The sequence below is a fragment of the Garra rufa genome, chromosome 15 (genome assembly GCF_049309525.1).
Source record: "Garra rufa chromosome 15, GarRuf1.0, whole genome shotgun sequence".
In the NCBI taxonomy this organism is placed as follows: Eukaryota; Metazoa; Chordata; class Actinopteri; order Cypriniformes; family Cyprinidae; genus Garra; species Garra rufa.
Genome location: NC_133375.1, coordinates 28,170,529 through 28,195,633, shown reverse-complemented (window position 1 = coordinate 28,195,633; position 25,105 = coordinate 28,170,529). Strand labels below are relative to the sequence as shown.

The 25,105-nt window shown below is 36.5% G+C and overlaps 1 protein-coding gene across 1 annotated transcript; it reads left to right on the top strand.

Annotated features, from left to right (window-relative positions):
- Nucleotides 1-25,105, top strand: acsbg2 (acyl-CoA synthetase bubblegum family member 2). Its single transcript, XM_073818754.1, has 15 exons — nucleotides 1-172; nucleotides 4,270-4,405; nucleotides 6,341-6,423; nucleotides 10,408-10,676; nucleotides 14,323-14,411; nucleotides 14,761-14,881; nucleotides 16,108-16,188; nucleotides 16,308-16,457; nucleotides 16,599-16,775; nucleotides 18,888-19,069; nucleotides 19,836-20,078; nucleotides 20,165-20,382; nucleotides 20,528-20,667; nucleotides 22,836-23,082; nucleotides 23,188-25,105. Exons 1-15 carry the CDS (start codon nucleotides 166-168, stop codon nucleotides 23,304-23,306), a joined length of 2,262 nt encoding a protein of 753 aa, XP_073674855.1. The 5' UTR covers nucleotides 1-165; the 3' UTR covers nucleotides 23,307-25,105.

The following is a 25,105-nucleotide window of genomic DNA, read 5'->3' as shown; positions in this document are numbered from 1 at the left end:
GCTCTGTGTTTGAAAATGAATGTGCTAACTTACATGCATAGTTGTAGGACGTGAGGAAGCGGCCATCATTTTGGAGCCAGACGTTAAGGAAACCGAAAGAAACAGGCATTTTATCTTCTGATACGGAAAAGCCAAAGACAGAGCAGCGTTTTTCAACCTGTAAAGATGCATTGTAAGTCCATTTTTGATTTTATTATGTAAAAATAATGGTTTATAGCTGGAGCCGGTAAGGATGAATCACAACCCTAAACATTGGGGAATTAGTTTCTAAAGCAACAGATCTGCTTTTGTGTGTAGGATTATTGGGTTTTAATGTGTTTAGATCCTAATGGATAAGAATTGTGAAATAAATGTAGAGGCGTGGCCTCGTTCGTGCCGGGTGAGATGATTTTTGCATACGAGCGATTTGGTTTCGGTAGACATTTACATTCCTATATTTGTCAAACACAACCTTCTTGTTTAAATAAGTGAGAAAATTGGCATTGGGAACTTTTAAGTGTCCTTTTCATCCTCTCATTATTCCGAGCAAGATTGCAGCTCGCTGTGCCGGCATACAGATGGTAATTTTTCGGGTGGGGGCTGAGTGTAGCCGACAATTGCTGCCGGCATCAGCTGTGGAAACCCCTCCTTCTCTTGTCCTCTTGTTGAGTCTTGTATGTTAACGCCGGCTTGGACGGCATGATTGGCAGTGAATTACAGGATGTTTGTGTTGTGTGAGGTGTGGCCGACGTGGTTTGCAAATCCACTGTGTACGTTCAAGGTTTTAGGACATCTGTGGTGTGTTCATATCCTCCCATCATTTTGCTGGGTTGGGATGTGGGATGCATATGTCATAATATCAGCTGTGAGGAAAAAATCTGGAAAATTTTGACCAAGCTTTCAAATTGTGAGGTGTTTGTGATTTAAGAATAAATTGAATAATTATTTATTTGTCCTAGAGTAATTCTGTAACTGAAGTCAAAATATCACTATTAATATCAGTAACTCATCATCAACCCATCATACTTGAATGAGTCATTCACTGTTGTGCTGGTGAATCATAGTAATATTGTGAAATATTATTTCAGTTCCAAATAGCTGTTTTCTATTTTAATATATTTTAAAATGTAATTTATTCCTGTGATGGCAAAGCAAAATTTTTAGCAGTCATTACTGCAGGCTTCAGTGTCACATTATCTTTTCAAAATCATTCTAATATATTTGTTTCTTAAGAAACATTTATTATTGAAACAGTTGTTTTGCAGCTTAATATTTTTGAGGAAAATGTGACATGTTTGACTAGATTTAAAAGAACAGCATTTGTTTGAAATAGAAATCTTCGTTATCATCACAGTTGATCAATGTAATGCACCCTGAAAAAAAAATTGTTTTAATAAAATCTTACTGAGCCTAAACTGTTAGTGTAGATCTCAGGTTAAGCCAGATGCAAATACACCAGGAATGTTGACAGAAAGTCCCTCAGCAGTGCCAGTGGAAAATACAGGACAACTGGATCCCACAAGCACAAGACATGGGGTCTTTTTGAGATATATATAGATTGTTTGAGATATGACATTGAGTGAAGGATGAAATTTCAATCAGTTGACCATCAGCTGATATATCAGTCTTTAGAAATGATACATCACTCTTCTTTCACCTCCTTGAAGGCCAGTAGCACTGTGAATGCAGTATATCACGGCTGAATGAACATGGCCATAGCCACATATTCACAGCTTGGGTGATTAAGATGAGATAAAGAAATGAAGACAGACTAAGCTGGAATCTGTGGAATGAAGATGTGTATTTCTCGATAATGAAATGACTGATTGTATTCAAGCATTTGGAAATTCAGGTTTTTAACGTAAAAGGTTGCTTGAGTTCTAAACTGCCAGATAAAGGTCAAAACCGCTTACAGTGTAATGTGGGAATCTTATGAATGTTCTAAAATGCTGATCAGTTCTATCCTCACCCACCAGCCTACAAGACACACAAGGGAACATCAGTCACACCAGCAATGAGATGCAAAGTCACATGGGTTCATAAATCTCAAATGAACCCCTCTAAATTTTACTACTGTGTCTTGAGTTTCCGGACAAGGGAGTTTGTTTATGAGGATGTTATCAGGCGAGCTGACGTCAGCCAAGATGAGGATTTGCATCTGCCTCATTGTGTGCATGCTGAGAGTCAGTTGGGGCTGGATAAGGTTAGAGTGTGTCTGTAAGGATCTTTTGCCATGGCACCCGCTGAGGGCAGATGAGGGCAAATCTGCTGGGAAGGAAGTTGCCAAGGTGAATTGATTGGAAAAGAGGGGAGGCAAGGGGCTAAATTATTTTACTAACCGAGTAAACAATGTCTTTTTTGGACATGTAAATACAGTGGTGTTCTTTAAAAAACATGGAGTGGCATGTAAATGGGTTAAAGAAGAAAAGGAGTTTAAGCATCAAAACAATAAACCCACTAAGATGTAATTCAGTGTAATAATTGTTTATATAGCAAACAATCTTGTCAGTACTACCACAATACTTTTTGGCTAAGGGTTAGGGGTTGACCAATATGTTTTTCAGGGCCAATACTGAGTATTACAGATCAAGTAGCCCGATAACCGATTTTTATAAAATCAATATATATGTTTGGTGTAAAAATGAAAATTAATGTCAAAATAAAAAAACAAGGGCTCTGACAAAAACATTAAATGATTTTAAATTATTTTATTGGCAAATTGGTTTTGAAAATTACCAATGGCAATAATCTTAAAATGCTCAATATTGGCACAGATAATCGGATGTTTAGTGTAAAAATTAAAATTAATGTCAAAATTAAGAATAACATGGGCTCTGACAAAACCTTCTTTAAATCCTTTTCAATAATTTGATTGGAAAAACGGTTTTAGAAAATGACCGACACCAATAACCATAAAAATGCTTAATATCAGCACCGATAATCAGATATATTTGGTGTGAAAATGAAAATTGATGTCAAAATTAAGAATAACATGGGTTCTGAAAAAGACTTTCTTTAAATGCTTTTATATTATTTAATTGGCAAATTGGTCAAAATGACCGATAACCATAAAAATGCTTAATACCAGCACTGATAATTGGATATGTTTGGTGTAAAAATGAAAATTAATGTCAAAATTAAGAATAACATGGGCTCTGACAAAAACTTAAGTGCTTTTCAGTTATTTTATCTTCAAATTATTTTTTTAAATGACCGATACCAATAACCATAAAAATGCTTAATATCTGCGTTGATAATTGGGCGACCCCTGGTAAGTGTTGCTCATAACTATTATAATCCACCATATTCATTATCTCATCTGTAAAAGCACCTAAAACCAAGACAAAACCAAAACCATTTGTGCAAGAGCTCATGAAGCGCGAGGCTTTTGAATAGCACCAGGTTTGTTTTTCATGCCCAGTGTCTATTTCAGACTCTCTTTCACTTTGTTTGGTACATCTGAAAGCTTGTTTTTCTTTCGGCTGGCCATTTCTGATTGTTCTCATCATGTGAGCCCTGCTGCCAGAGCTCATTACAGAAGGGCGGTAGCGTCGCTGGCATGTGTTTTCATGGCAGCGGCGTGTAAAAACAACATGCCGTTCTAAAGGTGCCGAGGTCAGGCTTTGGAATGGAGAGGCCAGAAGACAATATAAGGGTGGGCAGCAATATTTTTACTGGACATGGTGATGCATTTCCAATTTTCGGAAATGATAACCTTACTGTTCAGTCCACCCTGAGATAAGGACCAACGGGACATGTTTGGAAATTTCGTGGAATAATATGGTCATCTGCCAGAGCAATTGACCTTTCTATGGTTTTCAATAAGATTATTTATTCAGAGTGTTGTATAAAATGAGGGGAAGGGAGACTAATTTGATTTTGGACAGCTTGTTCCCAAAGTTTGACATAATAGTGAATGATTTTCTTTTATTTAAGGGGACAAAAACTGTATGTTGATTTCGTGTGGGGAAACCCTACTGAAGAAAAGGAAAGGCCCTGCTGATGTCAGTTTAGTTTAGATCATTTTCACACTTTTTTGGCCACTCAACTTTACATCCTATTCACTATTGAACTGTATAGTCCAACATGTACAGTGCAGGCCATGTTCATTATCGCTATTCCAGTTTGAATTATGTTGCTTGCTACTGTTTATTTTCTGTAGACATTTGCGGTCATTAAATTGTATATATTTACTAAAGGCCACACTTCTCTGTAGATATTGACATTAGGCATTGGAAAAAACAAATCGGTTGAGTGCTACTCCTAACACTGCATGTCTATTCTCATTAGTGACTGCGTGTGAACCTACGGCCATGTCCACAGCTGTAGTGATGGACCATCCAGGGGATGCGAGCCTCCTCCAATCCTGTGGAACAGCAGACAGTCTCGCCTCCCTGGAAGATGCCACCGCAGAGTCTACAGCAAAGTCAGTTCCTTTCTTGTTTTATGTAGAAATATACCTTACATTGCATGCATACTTGGTCAGGTCTGCAACTAAATTCCCATGGTTATTTATATGTACGAGCTTGACAAGCTTGATTAACCATGTTAGTTTTGTGTTTGTAAACATGAGAAGGAAGGTATGTGTTCTCATTGTAGTTTAAAACTGGTTGTATTACCACTGGATGTTTGACTGTGCCATGCCAGGTTCCTAAAATAAAGATAAAGTACTTAACATGATGAATAACATCAATACATCAAATAAAAATTCAATACATCATCACTTTTTATGTCCTTTACAGCTGTTGTATAAGGGAAGTCAAATAAAATGTAAAATAACTATTTTAAATATAATTTATTCCTGTGAGGCAAAGCTGAATTTTTAGCAGACATTACTACAGTCTTCAGTGTCAGATTATCCTTCAGAGATTATTCTACAATGCTGATTTGGTGCTCAAGAAACTTATTTATTAATGTTGAAATCAGTTGTGCTGCTTTTATATTAAAGTATTTACAGTTGAGGTCAAAGGTTTACATACACCTTGCAGAATCTGCAAAATGTTCATTATTTTATCAAAATAAGAGGGATCATTATTTTTTTATTTAGTACTAACCTGAATAAGATATTTCACATAAAAGATGTTTACATATGGTCCACGTGAGAAAATAATAGAGAAAATAATTTCCAACAATGACTGATTTTGAGATCCATCTTTTGACATGGAGAACAACTGAGAGATTCATACAGTATGTAATTATTACTATTATTCAGCTGATGCTTCAGAAGGAGAAACAATGCATTAAAAGCCTGGAGGTGAAAACCTTTTGAATTTGAAGATCAGGTTAAAATGAACTTATTTTGAATTCTGGGAAACATGGAAGTACCTTCCGTAGCTTCTGAAGGGCAGTATACATGAAAAAAATATATAATATTAGGCAAAATAAGAAAAAATGTACACATCTTCATTCTGTTCAAAAGTTTACACCCCTGGCTCTCAATTCTGGAGCATCAGTGAGCATTTGAACCTTCTGTAATAGTTGCATATGAGTCCCTCAGTTGTCCTCCATGTGAAATCATACAGTCATTGTTGGAAAGGGGTTTAAATACACAAAAATGCTAAAAAAAAAAATATATATATATATATTTGTGGGACCTGAAGAATTGTTTCTGAAGTACAGAGCACAGTTTAACTATTTAGGACAAACAAGGGACTCATGAGCAACTATCACTAAACAAACAAAAACATTTAAGATAATTTAGGTAACAATGCAGTATTAGGAATTAAGTGTATGTAAACTTTTGAATGGGGTCATTTTTTTTAAAATGTAACTTATTTTTTTCTTGTGGACTATATGTAAATGTGTTTTAGGTCCGTACTTAATAAAAAATAACATGCATTTTGTATGATCCCTATTAATTTGGTAAAATGATTAACATTTTGCAGATTCTGTAAGGTGTATGTAAACTTTTGACATCAGCTGTATTTAAAAAAAAAATCAATGCATTTTTGCTGAAAAGTATTGATTTCTTTCCAAAAAATAAAAAAAAATCACTAACCCCAAACTTCTGAACATTAGTGTATGTGTATGATTGTATGATATACAGTACATCTTAAGACTTTATCTTAAAAGCACTGACAACGCTGACATTGAATTTCACATAGACAAACAACTGTGTCATGTGGCTTCGTCAGAGGCTAAAATTCACAGCAAGGCAATTGTAATCGACCCTTAGAAGCATAAAAGACCACAAGTTTGCACTATGGTGAAAGACTTTAACACTCATTTAATCTGCAGCTCACAGAATGCAAGTAATGTAAGGTGATACTCATGGGTGTCTGAGAGAAAAATGAAACCATTCCAGTTTCAGAATGCTACTTGTCTGGAAAAGTCATTATTCGATTTCCTTATTTCCTCACAGTGACTCATCGGAGGAGGAATCAGCATGTGCCAGAGAAGTGCAATCAAATACCAATGCCGAACAGAGGGTCCACACAGAATCAGGTGAGATCACACACTTTCGCTGTTTTACAAACACTCGCAAATCACTTCAAACTCCAAAACACTTGGGTGAAAAGTCTAGATCATGTCCACACTGTCTTGCAGACAAACATTCTCGCTTGCTCTCGATCATACTCGCACATATGACCATAACCGCCATTTTGAACACGTGCCATATACATCTTTTTGAGGCCCCAAAACCGCCAAGTGTGCATTCAGTTATGCACTACACAGATAAAGAGCAGATCGATGGAAAGCTGGCCGGAGCTTGCACCTCAAAGCCCCTTTTATGTAACTTCAGCTTTTCGAGAACTTGAGATCAGTAGGGCCTTTGAGGGCTCAGTAGAGGAAGTGTTTGAAAAGGAAGCTGCCATCCATATGCAAATTAACTTCCCTTTCCTTTAGACACGAAGCATGTTTTAATAGGAATTTTATGAGTTTAAGTTAAACAGTAGAAGAGCAATTTGAAAACAACCCATGTGTGAACTTCCAGAAATTCCATTGCAATGCTGTGGCCTGTCATGTTTACATGAGATAACAGAGCTTTGAATGAGGTCAAGTCACATGATCTTGGATTACAGTTCAAGCTGCTGTGATGGCTATGTTTTTTTTTTTTTAATTTCAAATGGTTTTGCACAAGTCAGCTAGGGCTGCAACTAACGATTATTTTAATAATCGATTAATCTGTCGATTATTTTTTCGATTAATCGATGAATCGGATAAAAAAAAAAACAAGGGATTTACAACCCTTTATTCAAAAACAGAACTAAAATCTTTAGAAAGTGCACGAACATGTTGCTCCTTGAACTGTTATAATAATAATAATAAAATAAAAATGGACTAACACAAAAAACATACACATGTATGCTTTACATCTGCCAAATATATAGACTAAATAAACTAAAATTACTATCCGTCAAGACAGCGGCTTGCTGTGGTGTACATGCTGCATTTCCCATCAAGAAGCCTCTCAAATTAAATTCCTCAGTGCGCATTAAAAAAGTCATGTGACTTTGCACGCTGGAACGGGATAACTTGACTAACTTTCTGCTACATTCATTCTGCCATGGCGGTGTTTAGTGTCCTGCCATCAGCAGCGACCAGCTGGAAGAGTTCCGCATTCAAATGCACGCAAAACTGGCCTCAAAGCCCCAGCAAAAGTAATTACCATGAATGTGTCAAGGCAAAAATTAAGAAAATATTCGAATTACTTATTAATAAACTAGTATTTTCTGATTCAGTGTTGCAAAGATGAAATTGACGATCCTGCCATCTGCTCATTAATGCCTAATGCATCTTTATGGATTAGCTAATGAAAGAGTTTTGTTTTCGATTTTAATTATTTCGTTTTATAGTAAAATAATAATTTAAAGCTTTCTATAGATATTGTGTTTGTGAGGCAATTACCTGGGTTTCGGTTAATTATTGTGAAGCGCTCCTGTTTAAACCAAAGATATCAAGCGTATTCTGTTTGTTTTCTTTAAGAGTACACACAAACTAAGGTAGACCCTTTACAGTTCCGGCCCGGGTGGTAAATTACTCTTACCTTTATGAGCAAAAAAGAAATTCCACATTGCACGTCTCCATGCGCTGCAAAGCGCGCTTCTCTCCGCACAAACTTTGGATTTATATTGATTGAATGATTAAACTAATATTGTGATATGTTTTAAGTTTTTTATATCAATGGATTTTAATTTAAATCGCGATGAATTAAGCAGGCTTTTGATCTGTCTGCCGCTGTTTGCTAGGTATAACTTTAAAAAACAAAAACTTGAATTTAACAAACAAAAAGTGTTCCAAATATATCTCTAAATTAACTTTATAAACTAAAGGAACGAAAATAAATGTAATCACTTTGCTATTAAAATCAGCAGCTGTGTAATGAGGAAGAGAAAGAGAAAAAAAGACAGTCGGACTGGAAATTCAGTCGGCCAAAAATTGATGAGCTGTCGGACATTTTTGCAAGGAATGTTTGTTTAATAACCTTTATAATATTCTTAGGCTACTTTCTTAATTAAATATATTATTTCTTTGATTTATTTTAGCGTTTTTAGGCTGCTTGTTAGCTGACTGAAGTGTAGGCTATATATAAAAAAACAACGTGCCACCGTCACAGCCCTATTCAAAACTGAGACGATTTCACCTCAGCAGAGCTCCTCTTTCTCCTTACGGTTGTGGTATGTTTTCGACACATTATACAGACAGACAGTGTTACAAAAACTATAGAAGTAGTTTTCTCCATCTCCACTATCCAACGACCCGTGCACCAGCTGTTTTGCCATCGAGCATTGGCTGCTGTGAAAGTACGCTAGCCAAAGTAGGCTTAAATATCAAACATGTTTGATATAAATCGGGGCAGCATATATATATAATGTAGAAACGGTGCTTTATGCTCAAATGTTCCAGTTTTGCGCATAAGTTAAATTCGCATTTTTGGATGGAAAAACAGCTTATGAGGTGCCGAACTCTGCTGGCATCAGTGCGGGAGAGAGACCGAATGTGTCCGCTCTGCGCTCAATTTTTTTTTAAATAATAACAACCAAATGTCTCTGCGTCGCGCGACACAACGAATCGATTATGAAATTCGTTGCCAACGCTTTTAGTAATCGATTTTTATCGATTTTATCGATTCGTTGTTGCAGCCCTAAAGTCAGCATATAGTTTATATATGGGTTTATCAGAGTGATACTGCACAGGACGTTGTTCAGTGCTTGGGGTGGTTTTCTTCCTTTTTCATGCCCAGCTGCAAAATCAGTCAAGATAAATTCCTGTTCATATTATTCTCAGCTGACTTCTGTTTAGTTCATTTTTTAAGGTGTAGTTTGTAATTTTTCTGCACCATTAGCATTGTTATTTATGAAACAAAAATGACACTGCACCTTTAAATTTAAAATGTTCACAAAACAGTGTTTGCTTTTATCATAAAAAAGGGGCGTGTCACTTTCTGAAGGTTTGCATACTGATATGTGCTCTGCTATTGAACCCTCATCAGGAACTCTGTGCTAGTGTGTGTATGAGATACTAGCAAAGAATGGGACAATAGTGTGTGTGAGTAAATGACCTGATAGGGTGTCGCTAAAAATGTTTTAGAACAAACACTACAGCAGAAATTCTTCAACGTCTGTGCAAACGGAAATACCACACATACACTTCAGACTTCAGAAACAGCACACAGAAACATGTAACATAGATAATAAAATATGAAGTACCATAGTTTTAACATGTTACTCTTTGAATACAATAGTTTATGACTTTGTTAAAGGGATAGTTCACCCAAAAATGAAAATTCTGTCATTAATTACTCACCCTTACGTCGTTCCAAACCCATAAGACCTTCGTTCATCTTTGGAACACAAGTTAAGATATTTTTGATGAAATCCAGGAGCTTTCTTACCTTGCATAGACTGCAACACAAGTGACATGTTCAAGGCCCAGAAAAGGTAGTAATGACATCATTAAAATAGTCCATGTGACATCAGTGATTCAAATTTTATGAAGCTAAGAGAATACTTTTCGTGTGCAAAGAAAACCAAAGTAACAACTTTATTCTACAAAATCTTCTCTTCCGTATCAATCTTCAACAAGTGTTCAAGAGAGTACCACAAGGTTGAACCATTAATGTCACATGGACTATTTTAATGTCCGTACTATATTATTGGGTCGTGAACGTGGTAGTTGCATTGCTGTAGGATTTCATCAAAAATATCTTAATTTGTGTTCTGAAAATGAACAACGGTCTTACAGGTTTGAAACAACATGAGGGTGAGTAATTAACGACAGAATTAAAATTTCTGGGTGAACTATCCCTTTTTATCATTCAGCATTATATCTCAAAGTACTACCTGATACCATAACTGTACCATGTTACCCCTATAGAACTGTTACATAGGGGTTGTCTTGTTACAAATGTGTGATTAAATTATAATCAGACAATACTGGGCAAAATAAATAACTATTAATGACAATAAATGGCTGTTCCCTTTGTAGGTGCCACCCCTCGTCCCGACTCTCTGTCCCTGCCAACTAAAGGCACAGACCTCTGGACGACACACAGGGATGGTGAGGTGAAGCTCAGAATGGGTGAGTCCGGTCCAGAGGCTGAAACCCCCTTGACTGTGAACCAGATGTTTACTTCTACAGTCCAACGCTTTGGCAACTACAACGCGCTGGGCTGGAAAGAGGGAGAGCAGTGGAAAACCATGACTTACAACGACTATTACAAGTCTTGCCGCACTGCTGCCAAGAGCTTCCTCAAGGTGAGGACTGTTAAAGGGATAAGTTCACACAAAAATGAAAATTCTGTCATTAATTACTCATCCTCATGTCGTTCCAAACCCGTTAAACCTTCATCTTCGAAACACAAATTAAGATATTTTTGACAAAATCCAAGAGCTTTTTCACCCTGCGTAGACCGCAATGGGACTAACACATTCAAAGCCCAGAAATCTAGTAAGTACATCATTGAAACGGTCCATGTGACATCAGTGGTTCAACCGTACTTTTATGGAGCTACGAGAAAACCTTTTGTACACAAAGAAAACAAAAACAACAACCTTACTCAACAATTTCTTCTCATCCTTGTCAAATGGACGCAAATTCACAAGAGTACCATAATGCATCTTTGTGGTGCTACTGAAACCAGTCTATCGCTATTCAATACGTCACACAAAACCAAATCTGAAAAGCAAGTGACAGACTGTCAACTACCCTGAGACTTTCACACTAATTCCAGGCCACTGGGCCTTATTGTTCAGCCCTAATTTTAATACAAAGGTGAGAGGCATTAACAGGCTGAGTTTTGAGTCTAGCACCTAGGTAGCATAACAGATTTGATTCATGGCTTTCTATTGTTTAGCAATTGAGTAACTAGTAATTTTCATTATCCTCTTGCTGTTGCTGTTGAGATTATGGCTGTTTAGCATTAAAGTCTTATCTAAAATGACTCTGTGAAGTCCCTGATAAAAGGAATGTTTTTGTGTCAAAAGTGCCCGATAACAAACACTTAACCTTATAAACACATATAAACTGATGTAACTGCATGAGGTCTGTCTGTGATCTAAATAACAATCACTGTTATGTCCTTGAGTAAAGCATTTGACCTTAGGTTACCTCAGAGAGAAAGTGTCCCAATTAGTGCACTGTATGATAAGGCGTCCTGTTTCACAGCAATTTCAAAACACAGAAATTACTGTAGAAATACTCCAAATTAAGAAAAATAAGGCTTTTTTTAAACCATTTTTAATGTCTTTCCATTATGGTAATTAAAATTCCATTTATTTATGTTCACATTAAAATAATAATAATTGGGATTGATGTTCTAAAACAGGCTTTATTTTCTTTATTCAAAATATATAGCTTCATATTTGTGACCCTGGACCACAAAACCAGTCATAAGGGTCAAATGTATAATTTTTGAATTAAACAATCTGAAAAAGCTTTCTATTGATGTATGGTTTTCTTAGGACAGGACAATATTTGGCCGAGATACAACTATTTGAAAATCTGGAATCTGAGGTTGCAAAAAAATGTAAATATTGATAAAATCACCTTAAAAGGTGTCCAAATTCTTAAGTAAGTTCTTAGCAATACATATTATATTACTAATCAAAAATTTAACATTGATATATTTACGGTAGGAAATGTACAAAATATCTTCATGGAACATGATCTTTACTTAATATCATAATGATTTTTGGCATAAAAGAAAAAACAATAATTTTGACCCATACAATATACTTTTGGCTATTGCTACAAATATACCCCTGCTATTTGTGACTGGTTTTGTGGTCCAGGGTCACATTTTGCCTTTTGCTTTTGAGGTGTAATATGGCCAGGACATGTTCTTGAATTGTGCACAACCGGATTTTAATCCCTCAACTGTGCGGCTTGAGGATATTTGGCCACAGTACCTGATAATAGTTTCTCTATCCAGCGGGAGGCTTTTGTTTATCGTCTTTAGTTTTTCCATGCGCTAGCCTTGGGATGAGGTTTAACTCCCAACGGGTCACGTTCTCCCTGCGGGGAACAGGACGTCATGCCTGGCGGCCAATGCGGGCAGATTTCCATGGTTTTGTTTATAGTTAAACTAAAAAGGAATGTAACTTGTCCTACTCAAACCCTGTGGGAGCAATTCAAAATGTGTTGTCTGTACCCTAGGCAGCATAAACACAAAAGAAAGACTTCACAAAAGAGGTGTTAGATGACACGACATGCGTTTGGGATTTTGCCTGATGTGTCTTGTTACAAATCTTTGAGAGTTGGATAACATTTTAGAGTCACCGAACTAGAGAACATCTTAAACGGACATAAATAACAACATGCAAACAATACATAAAGCTTCAAATCAGCCATGCGATTTGTCTTAAGTAGCACGGGTATATTTGTAGCAATAGGCAAAAATACATTAACTCATCGGTATTAAGTAAAGATCATGTTCCATAAAGATATTTTGTAGATTTCCTACCATGAATATCTCAAAACCTAATTTTTGATTAGTAATATGCATCGCTAAGAACTTCATTTGTACAACTTTAAAGGCAATTTTCTCAATTTTTTTTTTTTTTTTTTCAGATTCAGATCTTCAAATAGTTGTATCTCGGCCTAATATTGTCCTGTCATAACAAACCATACATAATGAATAAATAAAATAAATCCATAGATACATGAATAATAGGGGTGTAACGATATTACAAACCGAACCGAAATATCGCGATACACCAACCACGATACGTATCGCGAAACTCTCGGGGCGTACCGCGGTACTCTCACGCCCCCTGCTGCCCATTTTTGGGGTTGACGTCACTTGTCCCTAACTAATTTAACCAATTTAAACACATCTTTATTTTATCACATTTTGATTAAATTGTATTAGTAATGATGAGCATTTGTTCTAAATTTTGTTCTAAATATTATATTCTAAAGTTAGTTTTTTCCAAGTGCCTGTCATGTCATGTGACTTGAGTGAGCGATCATCACACTCGGTTACTACTCAGGGCACGACATTAACGCTAGTCCGGGACAAGTGGATTTTGTGAAAGGGCAAGTGAAAGGGGATTTTACTTGCCCGACCGGACAAGTAACCTGATTAAAACGTCAAGTACAAACAATAACTAGCGCAGCAACGAAACTTTGGTGAGCATAATTCTGATTTTATTACTTAAGATGACTGAAAACGGACGGTATCAAGCTCGTGCAGGCTATCTGACTCACAGAAAATAATAGGCTCAACATTCTTTTCTCAACAGGCTTTTCCTGTGCAATGGAAAGATGGAGTTTGTTGATACTGATTTAATTTGTGCAACCATACAGAGTCTAATTATTCTAATTTGATGTATTGATAAAATGTAAGAATTTGATGTGAATGATGACACATACAGTTAGTAAGGTTAGGAAAATAAAGTTAAAAAGTGTTCTAGAAATCAATTTAAGGCAAATATCACAAATATTCAGATTAAAGTAAGACCTTATAGAGTAGTGATGAGACTATTGCTTCAGAATGGATTAATTTACAGCAAAAAAGGCATTTTTTGCCTCGGACAAGTGAATGTCTAATTTTCACTAACTTACTCCGGTATCCTGACTGTACTAAAATGGGTTGGCAGAGTTAATAAAGAAAAAGTTTAGTTGTTCTTGTTATTAAGTGAATCTATTGTTCCTTAGCATTGCTGTTAAGATGACATCAACCCTAACCCCACAGCAAACAGGAACCGAACCGAACCGAACCGTGGCTCCAAAACCGTGAACCGAACCGAATCGTGCCTTTGGTGTATCGTTACACCCCTAATGAATAAATAAGCTTTCTATTGATGTATAAAACCCTTTATGACTGGTTTTGTGGTCCAGGGTGACATTTTGGTTTGAAATGTATTATTGTCCATGTGCTAACTGTGTGTATGTTCACAGCTCGGTCTGGAGCGGTACCACGGTGTCGGTATCCTCGGGTTCAACTCAGTCGAGTGGTTTATTGCTGACATCGGGGCTATTTTAGCTGGGTAAGTGTTTACTGTTAGTATGTTTTCCACTTTGTCATTCTGCTGTCTTAACTCTCTATCAGCACATGGCCCGTGTTTGTCCCAAACAAGGCTTTAATCATTTCATCAGAGTTAAACAGTCACTTCTGTGCCATAAACTGTCCGGCTGTCTTTATGACTTTAGTGAAGACAGATGGTTAAAGACACAACCTGCACTTAGTAAAAAACATCACCTGGTCTGGGTTGGTAAACACAAAGGTGGAGTCAAAATGGTGGGAATGTTGTTAAATTGTTTCCTGTTGTAGAACCGCTTGCTTTTTGGTTACAGACTTGAGGATGTTTATTGAGGGGTTCTGTATGTCGTTGGCAGGGGGTTTGCTGTGGGCATCTACACCACTAACTCTGCTGAGGCATGCCAGTATGTGGCAGAGAACTGCCAGGCCAACATCCTTGTGGTGGAAAACCACAAACAGCTGCAGAAGATCTTGCAGGTAATGAGAGTGAAGGACCTATTTCCAAATTAACCTATCTAGAAGCTTTTCTAAATGACTCTTAAAAAGATCTTTTATCTACACTACTATTCAAATGTTCATAAAAGTTAATTGTTATGTCTTTAAAGGAGAAGTTCACTTCCAGAATGAAAACTTGATCATTTACTCACCCCCATGTCATCCAAGATGTTCATCTTTCTTTCTTCAGTCGCAAAGAAATTAAGTTTTTTGAGGAAAATATTCCATTTCTCCATATTGTGGACTTCAATGGTGGCCAAAGGGTTGAAGGTCCAAATTGCAGTTTCAATGCAGCCTCAAAAGGCTCTACATGATCCCAGGCAAGGAATAATGGTCATTTTCTTTAAAAAAGAAAAAAATGATATACTTAACCACAAATGCCCATCTTGCACTAGCTCTGCGATGCGCGTCTTCAAGCATTTCTTAATGAAGTTGGAAAAGTCATGCGTGGTTAGTTGTTCATCTGTGGACTTCACAGATTTACTTTACTTAACTTCTTCAGTTAAGAAAGGTAGAGTAGGGCGAAAAACTTTATTTTCTCCTCCAATTTCAAAACTGTCCGATTTTGTTTTACCTTTTTTGAAAAAGGGACATTTGACTTTCTTTGCATGTTCGCTTTGTAAACACTGGGTTGGTACTTGTGTGAGGTCAAGCTAGATGAGCATTTGTGGTTAAAAAGTATATAAATTTGTATTTTTCAGAGAAAATAACTAATCATTTCCCTAGATAAGACTCGTATTCCTCGATTGGGTTTGTGTGGAGCCCTTTAAAGCTGCATTGAAACTGCAATTTAGACCTTGAACCTGTTGATCCCCATTGAAGTCCACTATATGGAAAAAAAAAATTCTGAAATGTTTTCTTCAAAAACCTTAATTTCTTTTCACCTGAAGAAATAAAGATATCTGGGATGACATGTGGGTAAGTAAATTATCAGGAAAGTTTCATTTTGGAAGTTAAATTTTTCTTTAAGTCATGTCATCATGATTGTATAAAGTATATACAGTAGATAAACGATAATGAATACAAAAAATACAATACTACTAATTTAACTGGTTATTTCTAGTCTCAGTTCTCATATCTGATCCTCGGGGTCTCTAGTTTAATCAGATGTTCAGTACCTGCTGATTAAACACATCAAAAATCAGGCTTCCATCTGTTGTAGGCTTTTTCCTGATGGTCTCTTATTGTTTGTGTGTGCTTCATTTCAGGTCCAGGACAAATTACCACACCTAAAAGCCATTATCCAATACAAAGATGAGCTGAAAGAGAAAAAGCCCAATCTCTACACGGTACATTTGATTAGTCAAATATTTTCAGTTCAGCTCTCAGACCTTAATCTTTCTCTTTTAATCCCTTCCATTACTAATTGAAATCTGACATTTGCTATGTAAATATCCGATACAAATAGTGGGCAGAGTTTATGGAGCTGGGCCGTGATGAGCCTGAAGCTCAGCTGGATGATATAATCAGCTCCCAGAAACCTAATCAGTGCTGCACACTGATCTACACATCCGGTACCACGGGCCAACCGAAGGGAGTCATGCTTAGTCATGACAATGTAAGTTGAATGCTAAAACATACCCTCTATTTAACCCAAAACATCTATAATATAACATTGCAAAACTTTTGAGCAAACCATAACAAAAAACTACTATGGAGTCACCACTCGTACTAATATGTTCTTTCTCGTCTTCTGTAGCTCACATGGACAGCATTTGCAACTGGCCGAGATGTGAGCCTGACAGATGCTGATAAGCATCAGGAAGTGGTCGTGAGCTACTTGCCACTTAGCCATATTGCTGCACAGATGATTGACATCTGGCTTCCCATGAAAGCAGGAGGAATCACATACTTTGCACAGCCTGATGCACTAAAGGTTAATGTGCAAATTACACATTGTTTGCTAAAAAGTGTTCTTGTGTAAAAAAGGTTCTTTTGTTTTTTACTTTTAATTAGCAAAGATGCATTAAACAGTTATTATAATTATATTTATAAAAGATTTTATACTTACATTTATTAAAGAATCTTAAAGGAGAACTCCGGTGTGATTTTGACCTAAAGTGTATTGAATCATGATACCGAGTGTGAACGTACCTTGCATATCTCATCTCGTCTTGTCCACTGCTGTCCGAAATCTGCGGTCAGTTAGCCGATGCTCACAACAGGTTGTCAATGAGAGTCAATAGGGCATTGAAGAAGCCATGTAAATAAATCACTGTTTTACGCCATTTACGAGGCACAAAGTAGCTCCACACTTCATTGGTAGACTTCCAAGGGCCCTGACATTTAAAACGAGACATTGAGAACTCAGAAAAAGCACCGGTAGTTTATTTACAAGTAGATTTATACAGACATTTTCCACCAGGAACAGACCGGTCGCCGCCATCTTAAATTTAGTCACGGTAAGTCGAGTGTCGAGCACGAAGGAAACTACAACCTGATAAGTTGATAACCTGATAAATTCCTTGGTGCTCGACACTCGACTTATCGTGACTAAGTTCAGGATGGCGGCGACCGGATTTTTTCTTCCAGGTACTGTCTGTATAAATCTTCTTGTAAATAAACTACCGGTGCTTTTTCTGAGTTCTCAATGTCTCGTTTTAAATGTCAGGGCCCTTGGAAGTCTACCAATGAAGTGTGGAGCTACTTTGTGCCTCGTAAATGGCCTAAAACAGTGATTTATTTACATGGCTTCTTCGATGCCCTATGGACTCTCATTGACAACCTGTTGTGAGCATCGGCTAACTGACCCCAGATTTCGGACAGCAGGACACAAACCGAGATGAGATATGCAAGGTACGTTCACACTCGGTATCATGATTCAATACACTTTAGGTCAAAATCACACCGGAGTTCTCCTTTAAAGTCCCAATTTTTAGAAAAATAGTTAGCATCATAGCATCGTTGTTTTAAATTGTAATAATACAGTTGAAGTCAAAAGTTTATATACCTTGCAGAATCTGCAAAAACTGAGGGACCTTCAGAAGCTACAGAAGATAGTTGCATGTTTCCCAGAAGACAAAATAAATTACATTTACCCTAATGTTCAAATAATAACGTTTTCATGAGTCCCTTATTTGTCCTCAGTTGTTGGAAAGGGTTCAAATACACACAAATTCTGAAAAACCAAGGAATTTGTGGGATCTGAAGGATTTTTCTGAAGAACAGCGGGCAGTTTAACTGTTCAGGACAAACAAGTGACTCATGATCAACTGTCACTAAACTAAAAACACAGCTGTGGATCATTCAGTTAACAAAAAAAGTATTAAGAATCACTTAATACTGAATACTGAACTTATTTTTATAAATTTAACTATTTTCTCTTGTGGATTCTATGTAAATATCTTAACATGCATTTGTATGATCCCTCTTATTTTGGTTTAAATAATTAACATTTTGCAGATTCTGCAAGATATATGTAAACTTTTGACTTCAACTGCATTTCACAATATTACTTTTTTAGTGTATTTTTCAAATAAATTCAGCCTTGGTGAGCGTAAGCACAGAAATATTTAAAAGGTAGTGTACATGTGAATCCATCTGTTTTGTGTACGTAAGAGAATATCCTTCTGCAGTAAAGTTAGTTTAAACCAACTGTATAATCCTTTTAAAGAGTTTTTTCACTCAGTCTTTTGATGAAACGCAAGTCTTAGTCATGCAGCTCTCTCACACAGAAAGGCTTTTGTGATGTACAAAAGTGCTTCATTTTTATTCTTTTCTGTATGCAGATCTGCTGATGTTTTATTAAAATGGGTGTATGATGTGTCCCTGTGATCTCTGAGCATGTGATATCTGTAGTGCCTCACTCAGTGGGTCATTGATTCAGGATCACAGGGACAGAAACTGACATGATATACCCGCTTTTGTCACCTGACACAACCTTGGGTGTGTGAGCTGATGTTGGCATGCACATGTGAAGGTGAAGCCTTTGGCAAACCATGCCGATACTGCTTACATGCGTATTAATAGAAGTCACTGTATGTTCCAGGGTTCTTTGGCCAACACTCTACGTGAGATACGCCCTACCGCATTCATGGGTGTCCCACGGGTGTGGGAGAAGATGCAGGAAAAGATGAAGTCCATTGGAGCCAAATCGTCCACTGTGCGTCGGAAAGTGGCGTCCTGGGCCAAAGACGTGGGCCTGCAGACCAACCTCAACAAAATGGAGCTGTATGTAAATACACAGACAAACACATACAGACAAACACACACACAAGGTAGAAACATTTAGATACAACCATGATTGTCAGTCTTTAACACATTGCACCCATTTTCAACTATCTGTAATTTACATATACATTTGCATCCAGAAGTCTGAGACGTATTTAAAAATCTAGGATTCAAAATCTATTTTAAACCTGTTTCTAGGAAACAGGAATAAACAAAATAAATTATTAGAAAAAAAGTTCATTTATATTAATAATTTTTGTGATGTCAGATTTCCTTATAATAAAAATAGAAGTGCTTGCAGTTTTTGGACCCCAAGTAAGTCGACTTAAAAAATGTAAAAAAAAAAAAAAAAAAAAAGCTACAAATTATTATTTTAATTTAGATTTTAATTAAAAAAAAAAAAAAAAAACATTCTAGAACAATTAAAAGTCCTTAATAAATATTGATACATTTTTTTAAATAAAATATAATTTATATTAAAAATATATGTGATGCTAAATAATAAAATACTAATAAATTACATACATTTTCAATTTTTCAGTTAAACTGTTATTCTGCTAATATTTATTTAAATTAAAAATGGTATTAAATTAGAAAAATGCAAAATAGAAGTGGTCGCCAAGAAAAAATAAGATGGCCTCTTCTACCAGTTCAGTTATGGATATTGAAACATCACTTAGTGGCATTTTTTCATGATATAATACAAAGTAAAAAGTATAAATTCTAGGCTATGTATTAATGGAGAGGATTGGTCTTGTGTCCTCAGTAATGGCAGCCTATCAAGAAAGCCATTGAACTACCGACTGGCGAAGCATCTGGTCTTCCGGAAGGTTCGGAAAGCACTAGGGCTGGATCGCTGTACGAGGTGCTACACCGGAGCAGCTCCCATAACCAAAGACACGCTGGAGTTTTTCCTCAGTCTGGACATTCCTCTGTTTGAGCTCTACGGCATGAGCGAGAGCTCTGGACCTCACACCATCTCACTGTCTGATGCCTTCAGACTCACCAGGTACTGAAACCTTCATTTGTTCAAAGCTAGTTTCGTCATTCCAGCTTTAAAGTTCAGTTGATTTCTCACTTGCATCTCTTTCTCAGCTGTGGAAAGGTAATTCCAGGCTGCAAGACGAAGATCTTCAACCCTGATGCTGACGGCAATGGAGAGATTTGTTTCTGGGGTCGTCATGTGTTCATGGGCTACTTGAATATGCCCGATAAAACCGAAGAGGCTCTGGATGCAGACGGCTGGCTGCACTCTGGTGACCTCGGAAAACACGACCAAGATGACTTCCTGTTCATCACCGGACGCATTAAAGGTAATGATTGTCAGTCGAAAACAGGAACTCGCCAGAACTGAAACTACTGAGCAGTTGCGTTCATATAATTTTTAATTATAAAGTGCCCACAGATTTCAATGGGACTTAGTCTGGTGTAGTAATGAAGTTTATGTTTGCAACCCAGAGCTCATCATCACAGCTGGAGGTGAAAATATTCCCCCGGTGCCCATTGAGGACGCAGTTAAAGAGGCCGTTCCGCTCGTCAGCAATGCAATGCTTATCGGAGACAAGAGAAAGTTCCTCTCCATGCTGCTCACCATTAAGGTAAGATTACAAGGCAGATGACCCCAGTATTAACCTAACCAGGTACAATGTGATAAAGCAAAGTGATGAAAGCTATCTTATCTATAAATCTAAGCGATTTTCTTAACCAGCAATGATTGACAAGTGACATTTTGTCATGTTTGGATATTTCTGAGGCTTTGTGCTGCGGCTCTTTCACTAAAATCTTAGAAAACATTGTTAAAGAGTTCAGGTTTGTAAGTTTGTAACTTAGAATCTAGTTTATTCAATATTTATTGATTTCATTTTTAATGGCCTTCTTTTATAATCTTGACCGATGTCATGCTCTCCTGAACGTGAATGCTGTAAATCTTATCAGAACATCTCATCCAAGGGCTCTTACACAGAGAGGACTGGGTTATGTAAGGTTACTGAGAGATAATGCTCTTCTTAAAGATGCATGAGTACATTTTTACTACACTCTAATGAGATCATATCAGTATTATCAAGTGATCAAGTGTTAACAAACAGCATTCATAACATTAAAAGTCGCTGCCAACTAGTGGACAATTGTGTGTAACTAGATTTTTTCTCAGGATCACTGCGCCCCCTGGTGGCAACCAAAAGTAATAAAACATCCTTTTCCGTTTCTTAATTGAAAAATATAACCAATTAGTGGTGTTTGCTAAGGCAGTGTAACACTAGTCATATAATATATACAATATATTTAATATTGCTTAAATATGAGCACCAATAAGTTTATGAGTAGTAAACATGTGTAACTTGTCCTGCACCATTGTGTTACTGACATGAATAATGACACAAAATCATGTAATTTGTTGAGAACATGTGGACAATAAAAAAAAAAAACTTAAAAAAATGGTAAAATGAGGGAACCGCATCATTTCTAAAGACCAAATTAGAGAAAGCCTAGCAACTGCATAATGTTAGCAAGCATTCAGAACATCTTTGCAACCGACATGATTAAAATCCAACGGAAGACCACATATTTGTGCCCTGGCAACCACCCAAAACACTTTAGTATAATGGAGTTTGCACAATTTAGACTTAAACTGCGATTTATCTGAATATATTACATACACCTTGCAGAATCTGCAAAATGTTAATTATTTTACCAAAATCATACAAAATGTATATTATTGTTTATTTAGTACTGACCTGAATAAGATATTTTACATAAAAGACATTTACATATAGTCACAAGAGAAAATAATAGTTATAAAAGTTTTTAAAAAGTTTACATACACTTTATTCTTAATACTGTGTTGTTACCTGAATGATCCACAGCTGTTTTTTATTTTTATTTTTATTTTTGTTTAGTGATAGTTGTTCACGAGTCCTATGTTCACGAGTCCTATGATTTTGAGATCTATCTTTTCACACTGAGGACAACTGATAGACTCATACACGACTATTACAAAAGTTTCAAACGCTCACTGATGCTCGATGGAGGAAACACGATTCATTAATAGCTAGGGGGTAAAAACTTTTTAAATTTGAAGATCAGGATAAATTTTTTTTATTTTGTCTTTTGGGAAACATGTAACTAACTTCTGTAGCTTCTGAAGGGCAGTTCTAAATGGGGAAAAAAAAGACATTTAGGCAAAATAAGAAAAATTTACACATTTTCATTCTGTTCAAAAGTTTACACCCCTGGCTCTTAATGCATTGTGTTTCCTTCTGAAGCATATTGGACCTTCTGTAATAGTTCCCTCAGTTGTCCTCAGTGTGAAAAGATGGATCTTAAAATCATACAGTCATTGTTGGAAAGGGTTGAACTACACAAAAATGCTGAAAAACCAAAGAATTTGAGGGACCTGAAGGATTTTTCTGAAGAACAGTAGGCAGTTTAACTGTTCAGGACAAACAAGGGACTCATGAGCGACTATCACAAAACAACAACAACAGCCGTGGATCATTCAAGTAACAACACAGTATTAAGAATCAAGTGTATGTAAACTTTTGAACAGGGTCATTTTTATAAATTCAACTATTTTCTGTTGTGGACTATATGTAAACATCTTTTATGCGAAAGGTCAGTACTAACTAAAAAATAACATGCATATTATATGATCCCTCTTATTTTGGTAAAATAATAATTATTAAGCAGATTCTGCAAGGTGTATGTAAACATTAACTTGCTATTAGAAAATGCTGATGATGTTTTTATTTTATTTTTTTCCTCTTAGTGTCAGGTAAACAACGAAACGGGTGCTCCCGAAGATGAACTGACTCCTGAAGCAGTGGAGTTGTGTCGTAAACTCGGCAGCAACTCCACACGAGTCAGCGAGATCGCCGGTGGCCGTGACCGACTTACATACACGGCTATTCAAGAAGGCATCAACCGAGTCAACGAGAAAGCCACCTCTAATGCCCAGCGCATCCAAAAATGGACCGTCTTGGAGAAAGATTTCTCTATCCCTGGTGGAGAGCTGGGTAAGTTTACTAGTAATTAACTTTCTCTGTGTTATTTGTGAGTAATTATGTCAGTTAAAGTCTTTATAGGCTGTTTGTTTAGCTGTTTTAAACTCTCTTTCGCAGGGCCCACAATGAAGCTCAAGAGGCCAGTGGTCATGAAGATGTACAAAGACCAAATTGAGAACTTTTACAAAGAAGTCTTGACCCCAACCACCCCGGACAACCCTCTGCCTCCTAAATAGGTGGCCAACAAAAGGCCTTCTCACCCACTTCAGAAATCGAAGACAAAGAGACTGACATGGTCTAAAAACACACACTCTCACACACACTTACATAGGAACACCACTCAGACCTTGTTTTGCTTGTCCATTTATGCGTTAATATTTGTTCAGGGTTTTGTACTTATTTCATATTGTTTACATTGTTCTGTGTTATAGCAAGAAGGAAAACGTGTTTATGAAACAAAAAGCCATTTGTGAATTTAATTTGTTTTATTTTTGTGGTGATTTACTATTTATTTACTTGCCTAATTATAATGAAGTGTCTTTTGAGCCATGTTCTCGATTTATATGTAAGTGCAGGTGATTTCAAATATACCAATTAATTTATGGTTAATACCTAACAAGCAAACTTACACATTAGGCTGAATGACTGAATTTGGCAGTTGTGCTTGTTCATGAACAGCACTGCTGCGATCTACAGTACTGCCACCAAATACACTGATTGTTTAAAGGAAACTTGATGTTTGCTGAGGAACATCCTGAAGACCTCATTCTGTGAAGATCATTTAGCAAGAACCCCGCTCCATACAAGCCATAAATGTTTCTGTTTGCTTGTTTTTCGTAACCAAATGCATCACATTTGTTTGAATGTCTGTTTCGCTTATGCAGTTGGTTTGAATTCTTTGTAAAATGAACTTGTTACATAGTGTAAATATTTATTGCATTCATTTGCTCTTCTTCTGTGATCTTATTTGATGCTTTGCTGCGTCACTCTTGACAATCCTCAAAGTAGCAAGAGGTTGGATGTCATGCGGTCTAGTGTCAACATGAGCTTTATAAAAAAAACATTAATCTGGACTGAGAGAAGCGGTTAATAATATTAAAAAGGGATATGAAGGAGCTGGTGTGAGTAATAGATCTGTTGAGAGGTCAGAATTTGATTTTGCCAAGCTATGTTGCATTATTCTTTGCTTTGCATGTGCAATAATAATAACATTTTGACAAAGTGTAACAGATTTTATTTATTTTGTATACTGCATAGTAAAATGATTACAATGCGATTTAGAAAAAGCAAATGGGTTGTTTAAAGATGTTAAAAATGATCGAACTTTGGAAAGTTTGTGAATTAGAAAGTGCTATTTAATCAGTCAAGTGCTTGAATATACAAACAAACATAACTGCAAATCACTTAATGCAAATCCAAAGATTTGATTTTGCCTCTGTAAATAGATTAGTTTTATCGCACTAAAGAGCTTTCCTCAAATACTGGACCTGTATACTCTGACTGCATAGCATGACCACAGCGAGGCCTTTTTGTACATAGGAAGATTTTAGTAATTTGTGCATGAGACAAGTTGTTTGCTCAATCAGAATCGGTGAGAATGAAGGTAGAGCTAGTAAGTGATTTCCTTTCTTCTATCTGGGATTTCTATTGTGGGTTCAACTAAATTACTCCTCATTCTTTTCAAAATCCACTTTCATTTTTTTTTCCTTCTAGACAAAAATACTGTGATGGTTTAATGTAAGTCTGATCTAGATCTTGACAAGCATGAAGGACAGTCTATTTGGAAATGTGCAAACATGAACATGATGAGAAGTCTCAGACTGAAAGGTTTGCCTGGTTTTACCTGACTCTGAAAACTCTTGAACTGGGTGACAATTTGTTGTACGTAGTGTGACATTAAGGGTTTCTGAAACGTGCATGTCATTATTGAAACTGGATTACTGAACATAGTTTTGGGAGATGGAACTGCAGGTTTCTACTCATATGTATGTGTGAATTATCCCTTTACTGGACAATAAATGTGATATAACCATGA

Coding starts and splice junctions, on each gene's coding strand:
- acsbg2 (XM_073818754.1), top strand. Junction 16,189..16,307: donor AAAAGCCCAATCTCTACACG/GTACATTTGATT, acceptor CGATACAAATAG/TGGGCAGAGTTTATGGAGCT. Junction 20,668..22,835: donor CCATGCTGCTCACCATTAAG/GTAAGATTACAA, acceptor TTTTCCTCTTAG/TGTCAGGTAAACAACGAAAC.